Source organism: Melitaea cinxia, chromosome 19 (assembly GCF_905220565.1).
Source record: "Melitaea cinxia chromosome 19, ilMelCinx1.1, whole genome shotgun sequence".
In the NCBI taxonomy this organism is placed as follows: domain Eukaryota; kingdom Metazoa; phylum Arthropoda; class Insecta; order Lepidoptera; family Nymphalidae; genus Melitaea; species Melitaea cinxia.
The window spans coordinates 10,318,750-10,344,353 of NC_059412.1; the positions used below are offsets into that span (position 1 = coordinate 10,318,750).

Here is a 25,604-nt window from a genome sequence, read left to right on the forward strand (position 1 = left end):
GGTAGGGAGCGCAGTGGATGAAATTTCTTTCTTATCAAACATGGACAACAATAGATCCAAACCCTCACAGGGACCTGAAGGGAAACCGGATGGTACCTTACTGGTGGCGGGTACCGCGAATGCGGGGCCGTCTACCAAACACCCATTACGGGTCCAACAAACACAACAGGGGTGCGGCACCATGAAGTTGGGACAGCCCTCTTTCACTAGCGGAGGCAAGGCAGCGAAGTCGACCTTGACCTCAGCAAACACACACACACGCGGGGGTGGTGCCGCCAAGGTGGCGCCACCACACACAAAGCGCAGGTCCGTGGGTGGCCGAGGGGAAACCGGGAAACCGGAGGAACCGAGGCCGTCCACGTCGACGGCGCCTTCAACAGGCGCTATCCTCGACGCCGACAGGGCACTGGGGCAACCCGGAGCCCGGTCGGCAGGAGAGGTGGCTGCCCTAAAACGCTTTGACGAGGCGTGGACCCTGGTCGACCGCCGACAAGCCAAGGGGAAACCCGGCAAGTCGGCGGGACGCGCAGGGGGTACAGGGTCCTCCCAACCAGGGAGTGAACCTAAGCCCCGGCGCATGAACAGGAAGCTACGCCAACGTCAGAGGAGGCGTGCATCGGAGGCGGGAGCCCCCAAGCGCGATATAACAACCCAAGCCGAGGAACCCAAAACCAAGGGGTCCGTCAAGTTCGCGAAGGGGGCGGCAGGTGGCCAGGGTAACCAGGCAACCGGTCGCGCCCAACGCGGCAAGGCGCAGGCGAAGGGTAAAGCGGGCAATGGAGGTGCATCCCAGGTACCGGCTAAAAGGGCTCGCCTCGACGACTCTCAGTCGCCGAGGGGTGGTCCCAAAAAGCCGAGGCTGGCTGATGGTACCCATGTCCCCTACTCAGCGGCAGTGCAGTCGGACTTACTGGTTGCGGTGACAACTGTGACCGGAGAGCACCTGACTGCACAGGCCGCACATGAAGTACAGGTCCTTCTACAAGAGCGCCTTCTCAAGGATCTTGTAGAAGCGACCGATGATGAACCGGTGAACCCTGTTTTTCAGGGTAAACCGATATACGCCGACGGAGCTCTGAAACTGTGGTGTGAGAACCGCGAAACCGTGGGGTACCTCACACGTATAGTTTCGGAGCTCGCCCTGCCCACGGGCACCAAATTAATGGTCAAACGGCAGTGCGACCTTGTCAGGCTGGTCCGCTGCGGCGTCCTCCTTCCGGGTGAACAACCGGACATCTGGAAGGTGGGACGCGCGCTGCGGCTCCAGAATGTGTGGGCCAAGGTAGACAGCTGGATCCTCCATAAGGTTGACAGACAGGACGGTAACACGTTCCTGATCTTCAGCGCTCCTGAGGACGTGGTGCAGACCCTGGTGGAACGTGAGCGCCGACTCTGCTATTTGCTGGGGTCGGTGTACGTGAAGTTCCAGGGTCCGAAAGGTAAATTTACCGAGCACCTGCCAACGGAGCATGACGACCTCATGGAGGATCAAAACAGCGGAGAACAGGCGAAGGGTGAAGGGTCGGGAGCAATCCCGGCTATCCCCGAGCCACCCCCTGTGAGGCGGTCGAGCCCCAAACCCCAGACCGAAGAGGCAGTGGTCGTGGAGGAGCTGCTTCTGGAGTCGGAGGAGGGGGCTTGTCTGGCAAGCCTGGACAACCTGGCCATAGGGGAGACAGTGATGGAGGAGGCAGGGATGCTGTCTGACGATGGCTTACCCAGCTCACCCATCCTGTAAAGTCCTCCAAGCAAACCTCCACCATAGCATGACAGCAACGGCTCAATTGCGAAAATGGTTGGAGGTTAACACAACAGCCATTGCACTGATCCAGGAGCCGTGGGTCAGGAATGGCACTGTATGCGGACTCCGGAACTCTGGAGGTAAGCTAATTACACATACAGGCTCGGAAAACAGCAGGGCCTGTATTTACATCACCAACAATATACAGGCGCAAACATTAACGAGATTCTGTTCTAGAGATGTGTGCGCCATACAGCTGCATAGTACGCAAGACCACAGCCTGCCGGAGATGGTGATCGCGTCGGCCTACATGCCGGAGGCTGATGCGCCACCGCCGCACGACATGGCACGGCTGATAACATACTGCGAAGAGGCCAGGCTGCAACTAATTATAGGCACTGACTCCAACGCACACCACACCCTATGGGGAATGAACACAACAAACGAAAGAGGTAAGCTCTTAGTTGAATATCTGATGACGACAAACCTACAGATCATGAATGTGGGCTCTGAACCCACTTTCGTGAACAGACGTAGCAGGACAATCATCGACCTAACTCTTGCCACAGAAGCGGCCTCCGAGACCATCTCCAACTGGCACGTATCCGATGAGGCATCGTGCTCAGATCACAGATGGATACGCTTCAATGTGCAGGTAAATACAGTTCCAGCAACCCCTAGGCGTAACCCGCGCAAAACTGACCGCGTGCACTACGCTGAGAGACTGGAGCAGCTGCTCAGTGAGCAGGCATGCCCAGACCGGCTTGTGGGAACAGAACATATAGAACAGCAGGTAGATACGTTGACTAGCAACATTATAGACTCCTACCAAACTGCATGTCCCTTATCAGTGCCACCGGAGAATAAAGTAATCTGGTGGGGGCCTGAACTGGAAAGACTCAGGAAAAAGGTGAGGCGACTTCTAAACAGAGCAATGAATACATGCGCCGACTGGGACAGGTATAAGAAAGCCAAGTCCAGATACAAGAAACGACTAAGGTACAGAAGCACCGACTCGTGGCGCAAATTCTGCAGCAGCGTGGAAACCTGCGAACAGGCCAATAGGGTAAGGAAGGTCCTAGCAAACCAATCCAGCCAGCTGAAGGGCTCCCTAAGAAAGCCTGACAACACCTTCACGAGCACGCCGGAAGAAGCAGAGTGCATCCTGGTTCAGACACATTTCCCAGGGTGCCACATCATGCAATCGGTGGACTGGCCCGAGGAGGACGTAGTCCCAACAGAGGAGCATTGGGAATATGCACTCAAGGTAGTAAGCCCATCAAAAGTCAGATGGGCTATCAACAGCTTTGACTCCTTCAAATCCCCAGGGTTGGACGGGGTCTTCCCGGCACTTCTAAAGTGGGGAAGTAACCGACTGATCCAAAGGCTTACCACTGTTTTGGCGGCCTGTTTAGCTCACAGCTACGTGCCGAGGCAGTGGAGGGTAAGGCAGGTAAAGGTAATCTTCATCCCCAAACCGGGAAAAAGTGACTACTCTGAACCCAAATCCCACAGACCTATAAGTCTTACATCTTTTCTGCTGAAGACTCTGGAAAGGTTGTGCGAACGGGATCTGAGAGAAAACGCCCTAGCTACAGTACGCCTACATCCAAACCAACACGCGTACAGCCAAGGTAAATCAACAGAGTCAGCTCTACATGCAGTGGTCAGTAAAATAGAAGAGGCCATTGAAAACAAGGCTATGTGTCTTGGCACCTTCATCGACATAGAAGGAGCCTTTGACAAGACTAACTTCAACAGCATCTCGTCGGCCCTAGTTAAGCACGGGGTACATCCGATGATGATTGACTGGATAGGTAACATGCTCAGAAAAAGAGTCATCAAACTTACATCAACTGAGGCACAACATGCACTGGTAGCCAGAGGATGTCCACAAGGAGGGGTGCTTTCCCCACTACTGTGGAACCTAGTGGTAAACGACCTTATAACCAGACTGAACCAGCACAACTACTTTACGATCGGGTACGCTGATGATATCGCTATTCTAATCAGCGGCAGAGTCAGCAGTACCGTGTGCAATGTCACACAGCAGGCGCTACGAATTGTGGAGAGATGGTGCATAGATAACGAACTCACCGTCAATCCTGGAAAGACGGAACAGGTAATGTTCACTAACAAACGGCAATTGGGGAGCTACAAACCCCCTAGACTGTTCGGTACGGAGCTACAGTTCAGCTCGGAGGTAAAGTATCTAGGAATTATTCTAGATAGCAAACTGAACTGGAGCAAGCATCTCAACAGCAAAATTGACAAGGCTACAATAGCCTTCTGGCAGTGCCGCAGAATGATAAGTAAGAAATGGGGTCTATCCCCAAAAGTCACTCTGTGGCTGTACCAGTCCGTCATCAGGCCAATTATCAGCTACGGTGCTGTGGTTTGGTGGCCGAGAACCAGACTAATCACCGGTGAAGCAAAATTACAACGACTTCAAAGGCTAGCTTGCATGGCGACTACGGGCTGCATGAGGACTACTCCGACAGCCGCCCTGGAAGCCCTACTGAACCTGCCGCCGCTGCACCTGTTTATCCAACAGGAGGCGGGAGCGGCTGCGGTAAGACTCAGGAAGCTAAACCTTTGGAGGAACGTAAAGGTAGCACATACAGGAATACTTGGCGAACTGGCAAACAGGGAACCGCTCGTCGAAGCGGTTACCGACAGGATACCCAAACAGTACGTATTCGACAAAAGATACAGAATACAATTACACGAAGACCCAGGTGAAGGCCTCAACCCTAGAGAGTTAAGAATCTTCACAGACGGGTCGAAAACATCAACAGGTACAGGTTCTGGGGTCTACTCAGAAGACCTGAATATCCACATCTCATCGCCATTAGGAATCCACAACACCATCTTCCAGGCGGAATGTATGGGAATCATAATGGCAGCAACAGCGATCAAGTCTAGAGAGGTACAGGGTTTTCCAATCCGTATACTTTCCGATAGCAGATCGGTCCTGCAAGCCCTACAGAGCGACATTATGACATCAGGGCTAATATACGAGTGCCATCGAGCTCTGACGAAGGTAAGTGAAACAAACACCATTACCCTTCAATGGATAAAGGGACACAGTGGATCGCGAGGCAATGACGCGGCCGACCGACTGGCGAGGAATGGATCGGAGATGAGGGTCCACGGACCCGAACCCATTCTGCCTCTGCCATTCGGATGGCTGCGCAGCCAGCTGCGACACAACACCAAGGTAATGCACCAAGAATATTGGACAAACCTAACTACCTGCAGGCAGACCAAGGAAGCTCTTCCGACGATCAACCCAGGATTGTCCCGCAAACTTCGCGGTTATGGAAGACCCCAGCTCCGACTACTGGTCGGGGCGCTTACGGGACATGCCTTGCTTAACAAGCACTTACACAATGTAGGTGTTACAGACAGCCCCCTGTGCAGAGCGTGCCTGGAGGCAGAGGAAACGGCCTCACATATCCTGCTGGAATGCGGTGGTGTGGCGAACTACAGGGCATTACACCTTGGGACACCGAGGTTGCTCCAGGAAGTCGTCGGCAACGTGAAGGGTCTGCTAGGCTTCCTCAAGGAGCTTGGCTGGCACGAATAGTGCCCACCAGCCGATCACGCAAAAAAGGCGCATCAAGACGTCGAGTTGCGGAAAATAGCCCGTGTACAACAACAACAACAACAACAACTACCCGACATACATCAATATCTTATATAGTACTATCTACGCAGAATGTGCTAATTGAGTCTTTAATCTGTGGTGAATTATGCTTGGTTTTTGATTTAATTATATTAATAATGGGGTCCCAAGCAGGTGGTAATTGCCAGCCATCTTCTCTATTGAAATTTGGATGTTTTTTAATTTCAATAGCCTCACGGATCATCCTTGGTTGGAATCGGTGTTCTTTTGCGAGGATCTGTGGTTTATCGAATCTAATATAATGGCTAGCTGTGTCTAGACTGTGTTCACAGATTGCGGACTTAGTATAGCGACGATGTTTTAAGTCAGCTATATGTTCTTTAACGCGAGTTTTGATCGATCGTTTTGTTTGTCCTATATAAGAGAGACCACAGTCACAATCAAGCTTGTATACTCCTGCATCTTGTAAGGGTATATGACACTTGACAGATGGTAAAAATTGACTTATCGTTTTTGGCGGCTTGAAAAAAGTTTTTATAGAAGCTCGCTTTAAGATGAAGCCAATCTTGTCAGTGACCCCTTTCATAAAAGGTAGCACAGCAGGTACTCGTTCGACGGTGGCTGGTTTCACACGTTCACTGCGATGAGGACGCGGTACCCGAAGCTTGTTGTCTCGCAGTACTTGCTTGACATGTTGAAGTTCGGTCTCCAGGTGTCAAAGGAATCAAAAGATAATAATAAACCGCGATAAAATCCGAAAAAAGTTGTTTCATTAAATGAGTAAAATTCGCGTAAACATTAGAAAACAATAAAAAAAAATACAGTCGAATTGAGAACCTCCTCCTTTTTTGGAAGTCGGTTAAAAAATAGAACTAAATAGTACGAATTTAATATATTAATCCATAAAACTTTTTCTATCCTCAAAATTTATATTTTTATTTTTACATTCTATTAAACATTATACGTTATTTAAATTGGTTTTTAGATTTATGTATTTAAATATTTATTTTTACGTGTTTTTTTTTATTGGTCTTATTTTTACATTATTTTAAATTTTTGTACATTTTTAATCAATGGCTTAAATAATTTAATTTTGTAGATATTTACTTTTTGTATATTTTTTTAGATTCTCTAATACGACTTATATTCATTTGCTAATCTTGCTCGCTTAGGAACAATGTCTAAATAGTTAAGATCTTCTTCTATGTATATTGTTTGAATTTTTGTTAAAAGTGCGTGCGGCTGCGTTTTTTTGGAACGAAGTTCCTTACGGCAGACATGGCATTTGGCTGGGTGACCGAACTGAAAAAAATATGATACTAAAACCGTAAGAAAATTTATAACGGAAGTGACGTAATATCAGTCACACACGACTGTATAATATGACGTTTGTAAAACTAAAATATTATTGGTAAACCATTTTTAAATTATTTATGTAATTTTATAATGTCGACAAAAATAAATAAAGATATGTTTTTATTATTTCACTTATCAGTTTGAATTATTATAATAATTATTATTTTATTTAACGGTTTATTTTATTTTACAGTATTTGTTATTTTCTAAAATAGGTACTAAATTTCATTAATACTTTTATGTATTTAATTAAAAACCAATCAACAAAATTGAAAAAAAAATCAAGAACTAGAAAATATATATAAAATTCAACATTTTTTTTTTCACGTGAGTGAACAATCAATCATTCCCTGTTTTCCTACCTTTAGAGTTAGATTTTTATTTTCAAATTTATATGAGACCAACTTCGGAGTACACTGTTTCAAATAAAGGAAGAATTATCAAAATCGGACTACTCTGTAAAAAGTTATACGTGGTCATACATAAAAAAATATACGCGTCGACTTAAGAACCTCCTCCGTTTTTTCGTCGATTAATAAGCGTAGCATTCGCGTCTACTTCTGTTATTTACAATAAACAAGATAATACATACAAGTCGTCGACCCAGACCCTGTCTAGTGAGTCATGGCCGCACTGACACTCCCTCCTCCGGATCAAGCCTTAATATTTAATTGCAGAAACTGGCTACACAAATATATAAAATAAAAATGAATCACCAAACATGTTGCTAAGCATAAAACTTGAAAACGGCAATCCAACGCAAATCCATTCGGCTACTTTTTTTATTAGTTTGCTACTTATATTTTTTTATATTTAGTTTTCTAATACTTATTATAGGCAGAGGCAATATAAGAAATATTTCGCTTAAAATGTGGAGCAGCTTGATTGGTAAATTACCACCCAAAAGGTCACTGCTCTCAAGTAGCAAAGTGCTCCTGTGATGAACAAAGTAGCCAGAGCTCCTGGGCAGATTCATGGATCAGCACTACCCTTGCAATGCACCTGCTATTGAAGGCATCCGTAGGCTACAAGAATCAACTTCAATCAGGCAATACGCTTGAATGTCACCTTTGTTGTGTGAAAAAGTGAAAAACAATTTCAGCTTGTCCTAGTGCTAAGAACGTGTCAGTTATAACTTCCATATATTATTAGCAAACGGACGGCTTAACGATATATATTTATATTTTTAACTCGATATTAAGATTCTAATGAATACACGAAATGGAATCCGTTAGTGGATTTAGCGTCAATTTCATTCACATTAGCCTTGACCGAATACTAATGTTGCGAAACATGTTCGTAAATTTAATTAACTTAGTATGACATATATATGATTTCAAAAACGTAGTAAGGTCGTTTGAAAAATTCGTTCTAAGTAAAAATTTCAACTTAAATCACAAAAGTTAACTAAAAAGACATGCATTAATATGCTATCGATCAATCGATCAACAATGAAAGTAGGTTATTTTTTTATAAAATACATCATAATTAAATAATTTTCATTCATTCATTACAGCCTATACAGTCCACTGCTGGACATAGGCCTCCACAAGTTTACGCCAAAAATAACGTGAACTCATGTGTTTTGCCCATAGTCACCACGCTGGGCAGGCGGGTTGGTGACCGCAGTACTGGCTTTGTCGCACCGAAGACGCTGCTGCCCGTCTTCGGCCTGTGTATTTCAAAGCCAGCAGTTGGATGGTTATCCCGCCATCGGTCGGCTAATTAAATAATATTCCTCATTATTAACAAGGACGTATTAAATATGTATCTTAATACCTTATACGAGTATACATAAAATTTTAAAAATTAAATAATATATACGAAGACCCACTCTACTACTAATAGTAGGAATTGATACAAAACTCACAAATTTAAAGTTGTATATTAATTTAACGTTTAATATAAGTTTCCTACTTATTTCTGAATATATTCTTGAGCAATTTACCATAATCTTCTTTAATCATATCTGCTGCTTTTTCTCCGATCATTATTGTCGGTATGTTAGTGTTGCCACTCGGTATCTTAGGCATTATCGATGCGTCTACGATTCGCAGATTTTTAAAACCATGAACCTTCAGTCTTTCATTGACAACTCCATCAGGTCCTATCGCACACGTCCCCACTGGATGTGACATAGTGTTCGGGGTATTAACTACATAACATCTCCAATACGCATCAGACCCAAATTTCAAATCTTGACAAACTTTAACATTTGGTGTTACTAATTTACTACGGACTCTTCGATAATAGGTAGTGTTAGTATACCTACTCAAAAATTTAATTGCATCTACTACAACAGTAACATCGCGCTTATCTCTGAAATATCCTAATTCTATTATAGGTTTATCGGCCGGGTCTCTACTCCGTAATTTTATTTGTCCTCTAGATAATGGGTGTAGAAGTACTACTAAAGTTACATCAACTTCTCTGTTATTATTTACTTTACTTAGTGAGGCGCAAACCTCTTCATTGTAATTTAATATTGTTCGGCATCCGTATAAAATACCCAAAGCCGATGTAGCACCAAAATGTGTATTGAAAATTTGTATATCAGGTCTCTCACTGTTAGGACTAACAGAAGATTTCACTCTGATGAAACCACACTGAATAGGTATTGGAAATGTATCAAGCTCAGTAATAGTACTTAGGAATTGTTGGGCTATTTTTAAGCTTCTTTGTCCCGTGAAAAGTATTGGAGTAGCACTATGATCATGCAAATTTTTACCTACTGGAAGATCAGAAAGAACATTGATGTTTAAAGATGAGAGTATTTCTGAAGGCCCTATACCAGACAACATAAGTAGTTTTGGAGTATCTATAGAACCAGCGGATAATATGACTTCTATGTTTGCATTAACATCAATAATTTTATTCGATTCAAGTAAAACTCTAACACCTTTCGCCCTTTTTGTCATAGGATCTATTAAAATTTTAGTAGCTGTAGCAAATTTTGTAACGAATAAATTTGGTCTATCCTTCGTAGGCCTTAAATATGCTTCAGCAGTGCTCGATCGTCGCCCATCAGCGATCGTGAAATGCGATGAAGATGCACCATAAATTTCCGGCCCATTATTTTCTAAAACAGTCTTTAAGCCAATTTCTTCATACGAATCAAGAACTGTTTTATGTATTTTCTTAAAATAAGTATTATAATTAGGTCTTGATATTAAAACTGGCCCAGATTTTGAATGTAATTCGGCATTATAAGGATTACTAAATACTGAATTGTCAGTCATGTGTTCAAGTTTTTTGAAGTAAGGCAGAACCGTATTCCAGTCCCATCCAGGCGCTGTTCTGTTCCATTCGTTGTAATCCGCCGGTACTCCTCTCGAGTAAAACATATAGTTAGCAGATGATGAGCCTCCTAACATTTTGCCTCGAGTCATAAAAACAGTGCCTCCAACGTGGCCTTGTCCGACGCCCTTATCAAGTTGAGCGTTGTAGTCCCAATCACTTTTTGTGTGAGGAATACTCCAAAACATACTCGGAATCTGTAAATTATTTACCTGCGTTAAATACTGGCTTGCTTCGTGTTTTAATATCATTAATAGAATACTTTAAATGTGTGATAAAAAACTTTCGTAGAAGAAGTATTACCACACTAGCCGATGGAGGATCACCTCCAGCCTCTAATAGCAGAACCTTCCATTCAGCAACCTCGCTGAGCCGAGTGGCGACAGTGGCACCCCCAGAACCTGCACCCACCACCACATAGTCGAATGTGTCACCATCTGTTAAAGCATAAATAAATTATTGTTGATTGCTGAATATAGAATCCACAGAAAATTTGTGATTATTTACATTCTACCATAGCAAAAAAGTATAAGACCTTAAAGAGTTTATAAAGTTTACTAATACTCGATACGTTGGGTAGCTTCTTAATGCCATATAAATGTATGTGCCTGGTTAACCGAGCTTAGCTCGGTATTTTTAGTAAATCATGCTTTTGGAATTATATTCAAATACGAATTACATATGGATGAAATAAGAATAATGTTTTTCGATCGCACCGACACTATTGTGTTATTATTATAAAAAATATGAACTGCTTATTTAAATAAAAAATCACGAGTGCAATCAGAAAAAAGGAAAAACAATAATCGATCTGGACGCACGAGAAATTGAACCCGGGTCTCCAATAATCGAAACTGGCCGATTCTTTACCTTCGTATTCTAATGATATTGTAGCCATTTTTTCATTGCGTAAAAACAGGAAAAAAACGACATTTTTTTTAAATGAATCCTAGATGCAGTCCTTTTGGGTCTCCCCACCGTGCCTGTGCACGTTAAGCTGTCGGTCCCAGTTGTTATCATGTACACCTGATAGCGATCGTTACTCATAGTAGGGAATATATCCACCAACCCGCATTGGAGCTGCAGCGTGGTGGATTAAGCTCTGATCCTTCTTCTACGTGGGGAAAGAGGCCTATGCCCAGTAGTGGGATATTACAGGCTGAAGCGAAGCGAATCCTAGATACAAACTTCATGAAAATTGTTGGAGCCGTTTCCGAGATATATATACAAGGATTGCTCGTTTAGAGGTATTAGATTTAAAAACATTAAATACGTTTAGCTTACATATTTTATTAGTAATCTTGTTCATATAAACTTCGAATAAAATACTGTAACACAATCTATACGTAAAAACGCCAAACTGTGTGTTGTTGAAAATATATGTTCCATCAATTTACAAGTTGATCTTGAGATTTTGCGAAGGCAAGCAAAGTATACCACTAGGTCACGGCAAGAAAAACATCATTTAAAAAATAATTGAATTTGAATAAGAAAAAAATCATATGTTTTGTAAGTTAAGAAGTATACTATGTATCATACATAAGTAATGTATCATACTTAGATGAAAATAAAATATTTAGAATGTTTCTACGAGTTCAAAATTAACAATAATTTGCGGTTATCTTAAAATGACTCTTATTAAAGAAGAAGAAGAAGAAATACACTTCATTGTGCATACAAGTTTACATACATAGAGGTATCTTAAAAAATAAAACTTACAAAATAATAGTATGCACAAAGGGGGTCTTATCCTATTAATATTATCTTATCTTATTTTAAACATTTTTGAATATCATATCAAAAATTGACCGCTCCAGCGGGATTCGAACCCGCGTCTCCGACTGACCGTGTCGGCGCTCTAGCCAATTAAGCTGGAGCGGTCAATTTTTGATATGATATTCAAAAATGTTTAGAAGTCCTAATGTGTGGGTAACACAAAAATAAAATCGTACATATTATCTTAATTTATTAATTTTCTCCGCAGAAACATTCTAAATGTTTTATTTTGATCTAAGTATAATACATTACTTATATATGATACATAGTATACTTGTTAACTTACAAAACATAGCATTTTTTTTACTTATTCAAATTCAATTACCTATAACGATCGCAAGATGATATATGGATCGTGCACATCATTTTACAAAGTTAATGCTCAATAAGTGCAGACAGAAGAAATACAAGTATAAATACCTAATAACGAAAAAAATTAGCAAATTTGCTCTCCTAATACCATATAAGTTTTTTTTTTTACGTTTCAATGATTTTTATTGTACGTTTTGAGTTTGGTGTTTTTTTTTTTTTTTTAAATACTGCCAAGGCTTAGGGTTCTTTGTTTACAATAATTTACAAGAACAATAATTTACTACGGAGTGTTTACTAGACGAGAGGAACTTATTCTAATACTAAATTACACTTTTAGTACCTATATTACTGTTGTAATTATCAGTGGAAACTTGAATAACACGTATTAGTGTTATGTTGATTGTTAATGTTCTGTTAAAATTTGTTGTGACCAAATAAAAATAAATAACTTACTTTTTAAATTGTAGGACGTAGGCCAGCCATCTGGGTCTAATGCTTGCGACAAAGAAAGGAACTGCAGCAGTGTTTTCAGCCAGGGAAAATCCCTAGCGGACTGCAGCAAACCAAGCACGTTATTAACCGCCTCATTTATAAGCATATTTTTACACTTAATAACAAAAATATTTATAATCCACCACACCGCTTCGACTTCATGAAGTAACTATTTAATTTATAAGTGTGTAGCCTTCTATGTTGTAATAAATGGATCTATAAGGAATAAATTTAACATAATTAGTGTAGTGGTGCGTGAAAAGTAGGTATGTCCTTGTTAGTCGTCTACCGCGCCTCGGAGAGTACGTACCGCTATCGGTCCCGGTTTTTATTATAAATATCTGATAGTGATCGTTACTCATGGTAGATAATACATCCGCCACCCCTCAGTGGAGTAGTGTGGTGGATTAGTCTCCAATCCTTCTCCTGCATTGAGAAAGAAGTCTATACCCAGCAGAGGGTGGTTACAGGCTGAATGATAACACAAATCTAAAATTAACTAAACCGGCCAAATGCGGGTCAGACTCGCGCACGAAGGGTTCCGTACCATTGACTAGGTAAAATATTTAGGCAATTTTTTTTTGTATCATAAGGTACAAAGGGTAGCCTTATCGCTGAAAAGGGAGCTCCTCCAGGCAACCTAGGGGCAGAAGAGATGGTAGGTATTGTGTCGGTGTAGGTATAGAAATTAAGACATAAACGTTTGAATATATTTACTTAAACACATATACATATAAGTACATACATAGATAGATACATACAAACAAACATATATACTTACATGCATACATTCATATATAAATATACAACTAAGTATTTTGTGAATATTTCAAGTGCCTACCTGTTACCGTTTATTGATATCGAGCATTTTGTACCCTAAAAACCTTTACGAAAGGAGCGAAACAATTTTTTATTAAGCTAAGGTATTGGACACAACGTCGAATCTCTGGTGCCCCTTTTTTGGGCTGATGTGTTCCAACTTCTAAATTCCTTCATTTTCGTTGTAGGAGTGGTTTTCTGGCACCTACTGCATAGTCACCAAGCTGGGCAAGCGGTTTGATGACCGCAGGGCTGGCTTTGTCGCACCGAAAACGCTGCTGCCGATCTTCGGCCTGTGTATTTCAAAGCCAGCAGTTGGATGGTTATCCCGCCATCGGTCGGCTTTATAAGTTCCAAGGTGGTAGTGGAACTGTGTTATCCCTTAGTCGCCTCTTACGACACCCACGGAAAGAGAGGGGGTGGCTATATTCTTTACTACCGTAGCCACACAGGTAATGCAAAGTCTACGATTCTATAAAGGACATACAGACAAATATTCATTTATATATCTAATTAATAAAATTCTCGTGTCGCGGTGTTTGTAGTTAAACTCCTCCGAAACGGCTTGACCGATTCTCATGAGATTTTGTGTGCATAACGGGTAGGTCTGAGAATCGAACAAGATCTATTTTTATATACATGATACATCACATGACTGATACATGATTTATATATGATTTATATATATGATACATCTCAATACATATAATAATCGACAATATATTATAAGTAAACTTACATTTTTTAAAGTGTACATATAAAATTACGGATAACAGATTACACCTATAAATATAGGTGTATACTAAATTTCCAATACAAGTAAACAACATAGATAAACGTTTAAGTATAAATTAGAGATAAAATATAAAACCCTAAAAGAATACAAAAAAAAAATTAACAAAAAGAAAATTAAAATAATCAACATATAGAATCTTAAACACTAATCATTGGTGGAGTGGTACCAAGCCAGAAGTATTTTAAATTTTGTACTGAAAAGTCGTTTGAAGTCGCGTAAGATGTTGATGTTATGATTGTTGATTATAGCGTTGTATATTCGCATTAATGTGTTTATGGGGAAAGTTTTCCTAGATTGGTTCTACTAAAGGGAATGCTGAAAATATTGGTTAAAGGTTGTTTAGGGATATAGTAAGGAATCGCTAGGCATACCTGCCGTTGTAAACTTTGAGAGAATCATGTGCAGTCCAAAAGTCTGCGGCGGTCAGCTAGTGAATATATATGTGCTTTTTAAGATAGGAAAGCCTTAACTTACTATATAACTCGACCGTAGACAACCCTGAACTCGGTATGCTAGGAAACCTGTGAAGTTTTTTTGAATGCGCTCTTTCTGCGCTAATTCTAAGTACCCCTACGAACTGAATGGGATTCCATATCACTGAGGCATATTCTAGTGAACTGGGAATCAAGGAATTGTATCCACTTATTAGGGTCTGTGCATTTTTAAAGTCATTTCATGTACACCTAAAAAAATCTAAAATATTATTTATTTTTGTGTTACCCACCCCACACAATAGGGAATTCTAAACAATTTTTTTTTTTATATCCTATCAAAAATCATTTAATTATTAATAATTATTAATCATCATTTAATATCATATCATATTAACAAATTGAATAGAGCACCGACACGGTCAGTCGGAGATGTAGGTTCGGTCCCCGCTGGAACGGTGGATTTTTTCACTTCATCGATGGAGACGACGCGTTGGCGGAACGGTCACAGCACTGGTTTGTCGCTATTGCGCTGGCGGTTGCGGGTTCGATCCCCGCATGACAAACGTTTCACACACCAGCCTATCGCAGTCCACTGCAGGTTGTAGGCCTCCCTAAGCTCGTGCTAAACGTCTCGGACCCTGCAATCCCCATCCAGCCTCTGCCGGTATCAAATAACCGCGAATAGTGGTGCTGCCGAGAACTAAAGGCCGAAATTTTTGGCGCGCATTCATAAGTTTTGTCCATAGTCAGCACGCTGGCTGGGTTGGTGACTGCAGTGCTGGCTTTATCAACATTGTATTATCCCGTGGTCCCGTGGTATGTGCAGTTTTTGTGGGCCTCCCAACCACACCTCGGAGAGCACGCTAAGCCGTCGTTCCCGGTTGTTATCGTGTACACATGATAGCTATCGCTACTTATAGTAGGGAATATATCCGCCAACCCGCATTGGAGCAGCGTGGTGGATTAAGCTCTGGTCCCTCTCCTACATGAGGAAAGAAGCCTATGTCCAACCGTGGGATATTACAGGCTGAAATGTAATTTAGTTGCCACTTTGTACACCTTCGAAAATAGCAAGCAGACTTTGTTTTATACTATGTAGTGATTCTTTTTACCCGACTGGAAAGGAAGAGTTATGTTATCGCGCGTATGTATGTAGTTAATATTCTTTATTACCTCAGAACCGCAGAACGGATTTACATAATTGAGGTATCGTTAGATACGTCTTAGCAGCTCAAGTATTCTTAAATAGGTGACGTTAAAAAAATCAAACATGGCGGCTGTGCGAAGCCGTTGTAGTTAATGAAAACAAAATTTTTTCGAATATTACAATATGGGTATCAAATTAAAGGGCTCGATACAAGGATTTTGAAAAGGTATATCATAATGATTATTACCGTAATACTAATAAAAAAAATATAATAAGAAAATTTAAAAAATGTGGAGTTTTCTTTCCCATTTCTCCTAGGTGGCGATCAACTTCAGGGTATAAGGCCCAGGGAATAGGGCCTTTCCAATAAAAAAAAAATTATCGAATTCTGACTACTCTGTAAAGAGTCATGGTCAAACATAAAAAAATATATACGTGGTGACTTTAGGACCTCGTCTATTTTTTTTTTCGTCAATGACAACTCTTTAATTAATTGAACCGATTACGTAATTTGCCTAACCATTTTTGGTATATACAACATTACATGAACTGTATTTCATTTTATTTTATTTAAATACCAACTGCATATTATTATGTCAGTGTGCAATAAGAAACAGAAAATGATAAAGAAAGTTTACATGTACTCGCATTCAGCCTGCAACATCCCACTGCTGGGCCTCTTTCGCCATGTAGGAGAAGGATCAAAACTTAATCCACCACGCTGCTCCAATACGGGTTCCCTACTATGAGTAACAATCACTATCAGGGATTTATGATAACATCCGGCACCGACGGCTTAACGTGTTTTCTGGGGCACGGTGAGGAGACAAATAAGGACAGACATACAAATAGGAAAGAAATATTTGTACAAATACAAATATCCATCCCGAGCGAGAATCGAATCCACAAATCGTCGGTGTTTTATGCGTCTACTCGCACCACTACACCAGAGCGGTTGTTATGTTTATTCAGATATGGTAGATTATTATTGTTTTATTTATTTCACATTTTGTAATTATATGAGTTATTATCTATTGAGTTGCATCCTGCTTTTCATTATCTTACGACCTTCATATTGTTTCTTCCAGAATGTTTTGGTCGCTCTTTCACTGATACGACGATCTTATGCATGTTTCGTATTTTTCTATTTTGTCTTTTAACAAACTTATTCATAATTCCAATAATCCATATTACATATAAACACCCAACACTACAACTATACAGTACAAACAAACACACCTACTAAAGAGAAACACCTAAGCAATTATATAACTAGTAAAACGTTGTAAAATGTTTACTAAATTTCAGATACAATGGCATGCCAAATGGATGTAGCGATGATGAATTTCCATGGGGAAAAAATAAGCCATCGCTCTTAGATAATAAACACCTTTATGGTGAGTTACTATATAAAATTCCCATTTACATAAAATACTTACAAAATAATTTATCTATCAACAGTCACAAGTGCTGTGTGGCTACGGCACTAAATAATTTAGCCACCCCCTCTCTTCCCGTGGGTGTCGTAAGAGGCGACTAAGGGATAACAAGGTTCCACAACCATCTTGGAACTTAAGAAGCCGACCGATGGCGGGATAACCATCCAACTGCTGGCTTTGAAATACACAGACCGAAGACGGGCAGCAGCGTCTTTGGTGCGACAAAGCCAGTACTGCGGTCACCAACCCGCCTGCCCAGCGTGGTGACTATGAGCAAAACACATGAGTTCACGTTATTTTAGACTTAAGCTTGTGGAGGCCTATGTCCAGCAGTGGACTGTATAGGCTGTAATGATGATGACAACAGTCACAAAGTAACATAATCTTATCTAAAACATTTTATTGCAAATGCATTAACGTTTTTTACTTTATATTTTAGTGTGTCATGCAGAAATGAATGCAATAATAAACAGCCATTCAACTACCTCAAAAATTGTACAATCTACGCCACCCTTTGCCCTTGCAACGAATGTGCCAAACTCATAATACAGTGTGGTATCAAAGAAGTTGTATATCTATCAGACAGACATGGTCATAAAGATATATTTATTGCTGGTAGAAAAATGTTAGACGCGGTTGGAATACAGTGTCGGTAGGTGCCATTAGGGCTTTAAGCATAATTTTTTATTTTAGCATATTTTTTTTTTCGTTGTATAATTCTAGGTTATATAAAATCTTGTCGCAAGGTTTCACAGATTTAATTTATTCAGACTCAGGTCTGTATTTATTTTATATTAATTTAAAAAAAGATTGCATAGGACAAGTAACTTAAATTTGTAGTCATAGTGCAAAATTTGGAAGTCAACAAAATGAAAATTTCCAGTAAATATTGTTGATATGTAAGTTATGTGTAATACTTAGTGTTTCAACATTGTATACAACTACAGGATTTTGTTTGGACATCTATGACTAATATAAAGAAATAAAATTCGTTACATCAACTGATTATGATAAGATAATAAAGAAAATATCAAAATTGGTATCCCCAGTAAAAAGCTATCAGGTAACACAAAAAAAAACAGTTGAATTGAGACCCCCTTTTTAATAGGTTAAAATTTTTGATGAAATTTTTTAACATGAAGTATATTATATTAAGTAGTCGAATTGAGAACCTACTCCTTTTTTTGAAGTCGGTGAAAATTTGCTAATAATGTTTTTATATATTATTTACAGTGATATATAATATAAAAAAATAACAAAAATTAACTTTAAATAGATTTCTCTACACATTAGTTATTCGTTCATAATGGAATCATTTTGATTGATTTTGGGCAATACAGGTATAACACACATACTGTACCGTAAATGAAAGAGGGGAGGGAGGTTACTACAATTATTAATAAACGCATTTATATATTGTTCTACGAGTCACAAGATGTGAAGATCTTCAATCATTATATACATAAGTTTTTTTTAATAATGAAATTAAAAATCAGTCAAAATAATATTCTTAATTGATAATGATTGTTTATGTGTGTGTATGAGTATTTATAACTAGAACTTTTTTATTCCAGGCAATACAAACCAAAATGTGACAAGATTGAAATTAATATCAAAGATTTCCAGTGAAAACTACTCTCCATCAAAATGATTTTATATATAACTAGCTGACCTGGCGAACTTCGTACCGCCTTTTTTTTCTTAAATATAATAATGTGTGTGGTGGTGGTATAGCTTTGTATGCGTTTACGGTGGTGGTGGTATAATTTCTGACTTATTAGGATTGTTTTTTTTTTAATTTAGATTTCATATTTATTATTGATTTTTCCTCCTTAATATGTGCACACCTCTAACCTCTAACTGCTGCTACTGTATCGTGTCCAGTACCCAAGGGTTACCTGGAAGAAATCGCTATTGCGATATGATCACCTTTGTACATCTTGTATTGTATCTTTCTTTATATGTGTCTGTATTTTGGGGGTACATTAAGAATAAATAAATAAATACATAGTTATTATTCGTAGATAACTGACATCAGTGACGCACTCGTCCTATGGTTTGGTTGAAAACTGGTGTCAGGTACAATTTTTACTATGGTAATCTGACTTATGCCAAACCGAAACAATTTGGCGCATTCCTGAGGCACACTATAATTTAAAAATTGTAAAAGTATTATGTGTATGTTAGTATCATTAGTTCAATAAATGTATTTTTCTTTCTTTTCTTTTCTTTCTATATATCAAAAAAAAATAGCCTATTAATTTTATAATTATTTTTATTTTACGCTTCATCCTGTAATATCCCACTACTGGGCATAGGCCTCTTTCCCCATGTAGGAGAAGGATCAGAGTTTAATCCACCACGCTGCTCCAATGCGGGTTTGCGGATATATTCCCTAGAACGAGTAACGATCGCTATCAAGCGTACATGATAACAACCGGGACCGACGGCTTAACGTGCTCTCCGAGGCACGGTGGGGGAGACCCACAAAACCTGCACATACACCCAGACCACGGGATAATACAATGTTGATAAAGCCAGCACTGTAGTCACCAACCTATGTGCCCAGCGTGGTGACCCAGTCCACGGCAAACACCTGTATGGCCAATACAAATGTTTGTCATGAGCGGGGATCGAACCCGCAACCGCCAACGCAACAGGTACGTCCATATATATTCATACATTTTAATTTTATTATTATTTTAATTTTATTTTTTTATTTTTATTTTTGTTGCATCAAACTGCACACGGTGTGCAAATTTGATTAAAATTGGTTAAGTACTTTAGGAGTCTATCGTGGACAAATAACGTGACACGTAATTTATATACTCGTTTTTTTTTTATATCACTAGGTCGGCAAACAAGCGTACGACTCACCTGATGGTAAGAGATTACCGTAGTAAGCTACATTTTCAATTATCTATAAAAAAATCTAAATCCCAAATCTTAGCACGAAATGAAATTGAAACATTTGGACAAAGTTTCGAATACTTCTCCTTATAAAAGACTTTTGAAGATAAACAACTAAGCACTAACAATCTAGGAATACTAACACAAGTTTAAAGGTTTGTTTGCCTTATCGCATTAACTATAATAATATTTTAGTCTTTGGGTCAAAACCTCTGTTTGTTATTAAGAATATAACTCACGGGGTAGAAAGAACCCTTACAATATTAAAATGTTTTTTTTTTATATAACTTGGTCAGCAAACAAGCGTAAGGCTCACCTGATGTTAGGCCATTACCGTAACTTACACCGCCTGCAACACCAGAAGCATCGCAAGCGCGTTGCCGACCCAATCCCAATCCCCCCCAGGAGCCCTGGTCACCTTACTCACAGGAACACAATACTACTTGAAAACAGTATTATTTAGCTGTGATCTTCTGTAAGGTCGAGGTACTACCCCAGTCGGGCTGCTCCAGATTTTGAGCAGGAAATTCCTGCTGTGCCCTACCTCAGTTAAACGTATAAGTCGTATAATAAGATAATCAATAATGATTTAATGATTAATAATGATTTATTTTCCATCACAGTCATCTTGATACAATGAAACCTTATCTTATTAATGATATAACTCCAACACAAAGTTTGACAACACGATTAGCGAAGGACTGGTGCTCAAAAAAGGTATAAAATACCTGTACTATATAAGTCACCAGTTCCCCCAATAAAATTAAACTTAAAATTAAACTTGTCCAATAAAATTGCATACATAATATGTATAGTAGTAGAATTTTCCAAATAAATTGTGCCTATGAAATTGCCGTTTCATTGTACTGGCTATTTCAAAACTAAAAAAAAATCGCTAGGAACTCGAATTTCAAATTATTTTTATTAACCGAGTCCAAAAAAGGACGAGGTTATTCAATTCGACCGTGTATATATATATATATATATATATATATATATATATATATATATATGTGTGTGTGTGTATGTTCTGGGGTAACTTCGTTGTTTATGAACCGATGTTGATAATTCTTTTTTGTTGGAAAGGAGATATTCCAAGTGTGGTACAATGATAAGGAAACCAGGATCTGATGATGGAATCCCAGATAAATCAAGGGAAACTCTCTAAAATCGTAATGACGACTAGTGCGTTTGTTAATTTTCTTTGTCTACTTACGTTGTATTACTTGTTGACATAATTGAAGTCGGTTTTTTTCGTTTGCGAGCAAACACAATTATTTTAAATATATAGAATTATTTTTTATAATTAGTCATTTGTTTAATGGTTAGCGTCATGTTTACTTCGTATTTGTACGTTTTTCGTCATCATGGATATGTTGGAAATTCGAGTGATTTGAGTATGAGTTCCCTCGTGCATTGATTCCATGGGTAATTACTTTGAATAATAAAAATAAAAAATATAGAAAAAAAAATCCATCAACTTATTTCATCAAAAACGGCAATTCCATAGGTAAAGACCTACTATAATTATATATCATATGTAATGGAAAAGCAGTTGGCCCAGATGTTATACCAGCGGAAGTATGGCAGTTTTTGAATGCGGATGGATGGAACTAGCTGACTTTATTCTTCAATAAACTGTTGCAAGAAAAGACAAAGTTAATCTTCAGAAAATTGTCTTATCGATGAAGTACTTTTCATTCGTATGATGACGTACGTAGGATTCATATGCCTGCATAGTCATAAATCAAATTATATAAAGGAAAATTTTGTTCAAAAATAAATAATTGTGATGAATAACGTATATATTATATTCTTTATTGCACTTCAAAAAAAATCATAATTACAAGTCATTTTTACAAAGGATGTTGGCAAGGGCGAACTTATCTCTGTAAAAGATCTCTACCAGTCAACCCATGAAGTTAAAAATAATAAAAAAGCCATATAGGTACTTATTTTGCAATATATACATTCAAAATTAGTGATATAAAATACATATACAGTTACATGCACATAAACATACATACAGACATACATTCATACATACATAAACACACACATACACACATACACACATACATACATACATGCATACATGCATACATACATAAATTGAAGTGCTTTCTTGGATCACTCTCGGTAAATGATTCCAAAGTGTTACAGTGCGTATTGTGAATGAATTAAGGAGGAAGTTGGTGTTATGTCTGGGGACTTCGGGCATCGATTTGATGCAAGACCTCCTAGAACGTGTTGGGTAGCAGGAATAAGAAAACGGGACCGAAGGTAGGAGGGAGAATTCTGGTCATGGAGTATGTTATAGAGATAAAAAAGGATGTGCATATCACGGCGAAGTTGGATTGGGAGCCACTTAAGTTGAGTGCGAAATTGGGTGATGCGATCGTATTTACGTAAACCAAAGATGAAGCGTATCGCAAGAATTTGTAGACGCTCTAATTTAGTAGCTCTTTTGTCACATCTAAATAGTACACATCTGCATAGTCAAGGATAGGTAAAAAAAGTTGGTTTGAAATGGAAGAAAATATTGAAGACGCTTAAGAGAGTGGAAGGTGTAGTGCATCCTTCGGCTGACTTTGCTGACATGAGCTATCCAAGATAAGTTTTTGTCCAAAACCAAGCCTAGGTTTTTAACTTTGTCGCAGTATGGTATCGGTGTGCCGAAGTACAAGACTGGAGGTACTGTTTCCCAGGTAATACGGTTTCTAAACGGCTGCTACCGATAATTATTGCTAGAGATTTTACTGGATTTATAATGAGTCCAATCGATTTGGCCCATTAATAGATTGCAGCAAGGTCGATAGTCTCATGCAACTCAGTCAGCCCAAAATGACGGTGTATTTGTAAATCGTCTGCATACAGGTGGAAGGGAGAAGAAATGGCACTGGAGACGTTGTTAGTAAAAATAGAAAAAAGTAATGGAGAAAGTACGCCGCCTTGTGGGACACCAGCAGTAAGAGTCAACCGATTCGATGAGTTAAAATCAGTCGTTACAGACTGCTGACGTCCCGAAAGATATGAGTGAAACCAGTCAATGCAAGTGGGGGAGATGTTAACTGCACGAAGAGTGCCAAGAAGTATGTCATAGTCTATAGAGTTGAAAGCGCTACTCGCTAAGCGCTAAAAAAATCATTGCAGTGAGCTTGGTGTTATCTATAGCCCACCGAATATCCCACTGCTGTGGGAAGGATGGAAACCTGATTGATAGGGGCATAATAGAGAGTTGTAAATAAGGCAAGAATAGAGTTGTTGGTGAACTATAGATTCCAGGACTTTAGATAAAATGGGAAGGACAGATATAGGACGATATTGAGCAAGACAGGAGGGTTTTGATGTTCTAGATAGTGCAATGACAACTGCTTTCTTCCAGAGCGAAGGAAAAACATTGCATGACAGTGAGAAGTTAATTATGAGCGTGATCACATATGCAATGTCCTCCAGCACTGGAATAATCATCACAACACTGAGATTGTCACTACCAATGGCCTTGGTGGAGATAGAGCGGACATACTGCTTTACCACTTCTGCATTAACTAATTTGAAGAAGAATTGAGGTAGGTCGGTAGAAGCCTGATTATTTAGAATAGAAAGAGTGGATGATTTAACATTGGTGTATAAGGTGAGAGGTGGAGTAGTAAAGTGAGAGTTTAAAATATTAGGATCCACTGAGTTTTGACAAGCATCAGAGGGTTTGCCTACTCCTAACGACCGTAAGAATCTCCGAAGTAGCACAATTTTAAGCTTAATACAAATTTGAATGAACAAACAACTTTATCTTCCGTTTATGGATTAAACGAACGAGTTTAACACTACCCGAAATTATTTTTAAATCCACACTATGAACCGAAATACATTTTTGTTTAATCTAATATTAATTAAAACAACACTGAGGGTTCGAATTATTTCTGACACGTGGGTGGAGGTTAACTGTGGTCACCTATCATAGCGGTTCTCCGTGACACGTGGCTCCGCAGAAACTCCCTGGATGATCAACCGCCAGTCTCTTGAGTTCAGATGTCCAAGGTCCACGACACCATCTCCATTACGATGTCAGCCGGGGTTATAGAATTTTGCTCGGCTAGAGGGAAGAATCCCGATGCATCTTTATTGTAGATGTTGGGCAGTTCTTTATCATAGATGTTGGGCAGTTCTTTATCGTATATGTTGGGGTCCTGGCAGCCATCCCACAAAATTTCCTCACAGCCTCTCTTAAACGTTCCAGATCCATCTGCTAAAAATTCCGCTGAAGGAGAAATTTGCCTCTGATTTTGGGAGGACGTACTTTGTACGTTAGGAAAATTAGATCGTGATAAGAGAAAAGGGATGTCATTTGTCCATAAGATGGAACAAGATTGGGGTTAGAGGCAAAAATAAGGGATGGTCTCGAGTTAGGGAAGTAGTGAGTATGAGCAGATATAGATATTATGAGGTGAAGATCAACGGACGAGGTAAAGTAATGTTTGTGCTCTGCTGTCATTTTTTAGAAGACATTAAGATCGCCCATGCAGATTTTATGTTCATAATTAGGAACTAAGCTCTCAAGAATATCCTCCAGGTTGTTAAAGTAATTAACTTTGTCATTTGGACTAAAAAGAACCCCCAATAGGAGTTTTTTGTGGTTGATGATAATTTCTACAAAAATATATTCAAGAGTCCTTGATACATGCAAACATGAGCAACAAACTACAGTAGCTGGGATGCAGCCGCAAAGAAAAATTCCCGCCACCTCGATCCGTACGATCATTACGAAATAGCTGGTAGCCAGGAAGAGAGCAACTACTGGACAGGATGGATGGCTTAAGCCAGGTTTCAGAGACAAGTATGCAATCAACAGTGCTTGTGCTAAAAAATGTGAGAAGATCAGAATAGTGAGTAAGTATGCTCTGCGCATTGATATACCAATACCATACCAAGGATAAGAAGTTCCGCTGATTCATAAAAACTTGAGATAATTTGTCTGCTAGTGTTTCGGAATCAGAAATTGAGGTGTTGCAACTATGTTCCGCACTCTCGAATTCATTCGAGGAACAAGTGAAATCAGTCTGAAAGTTATACAAGTGACAAAATTGACATTTGACGTATAACATATAATAATAATAGACAGCAGGTAGTAAAAATTATAAATTGAGTTTTTTAAATAATTAATTGATAGTTACATACGTACATAGAACCTATAAATATATAAATTAAAAAAAAAAAACAAGTAAACAAACCAGAATGAGTAAAAGCACACAAACACTAATTGGCCTTAGCTTGCGACGTGAAAATTTTAGGATGCTTCGTAATTAATTGTTTAGCTCAAAGGCTGATGTTATCTTTGCTCGTGATTTATCCGGCAGCAGAACAATTATAACACCATCTGCTGACCGACACTTTCCCAGTCCAAAGTAATTGCGAGCCGATGCGAATATATCCTGTCGAGCTTTCGTGAGGAACTCAGAG

At 39.3% G+C, this 25,604-nt stretch overlaps 1 protein-coding gene and 1 pseudogene across 1 annotated transcript; one reads left to right on the forward strand and one right to left on the reverse strand.

The window, feature by feature from the left end:
- Positions 1–8,598: 8,598 nt before the first annotated feature.
- On the reverse strand, positions 8,599–12,708 carry LOC123662743 (glucose dehydrogenase [FAD, quinone]-like). The gene is made up of 3 exons (XM_045597543.1): positions 12,564–12,708; positions 10,326–10,459; positions 8,599–10,219 (listed from the first exon to the last, which is right to left on the reverse strand). The coding sequence occupies exons 1-3, from the start codon at positions 12,706–12,708 to the stop codon at positions 8,639–8,641; spliced, it is 1,860 nt and encodes a 619-aa protein (XP_045453499.1). The 3' UTR covers positions 8,599–8,638.
- Positions 12,709–16,391: 3,683 nt separating this feature from the next.
- On the forward strand, positions 16,392–19,060 carry LOC123662744 (annotated as a pseudogene).
- Positions 19,061–25,604: the final 6,544 nt, after the last annotated feature.

Coding starts and splice junctions, on each gene's coding strand:
- LOC123662743 (XM_045597543.1), bottom strand. CDS start 12,708: ATGCTTATAAATGAGGCGGTTAATAACGTGCTTGGTTTGCTGCAGTCC. Junction 10,460..12,563: donor TACGTCCTACAATTTAAAAA/GTAAGTTATTTA, acceptor ATGCTTTAACAG/ATGGTGACACATTCGACTAT. Junction 10,220..10,325: donor ATCCTCCATCGGCTAGTGTG/GTAATACTTCTT, acceptor AATAATTTACAG/ATTCCGAGTATGTTTTGGAG.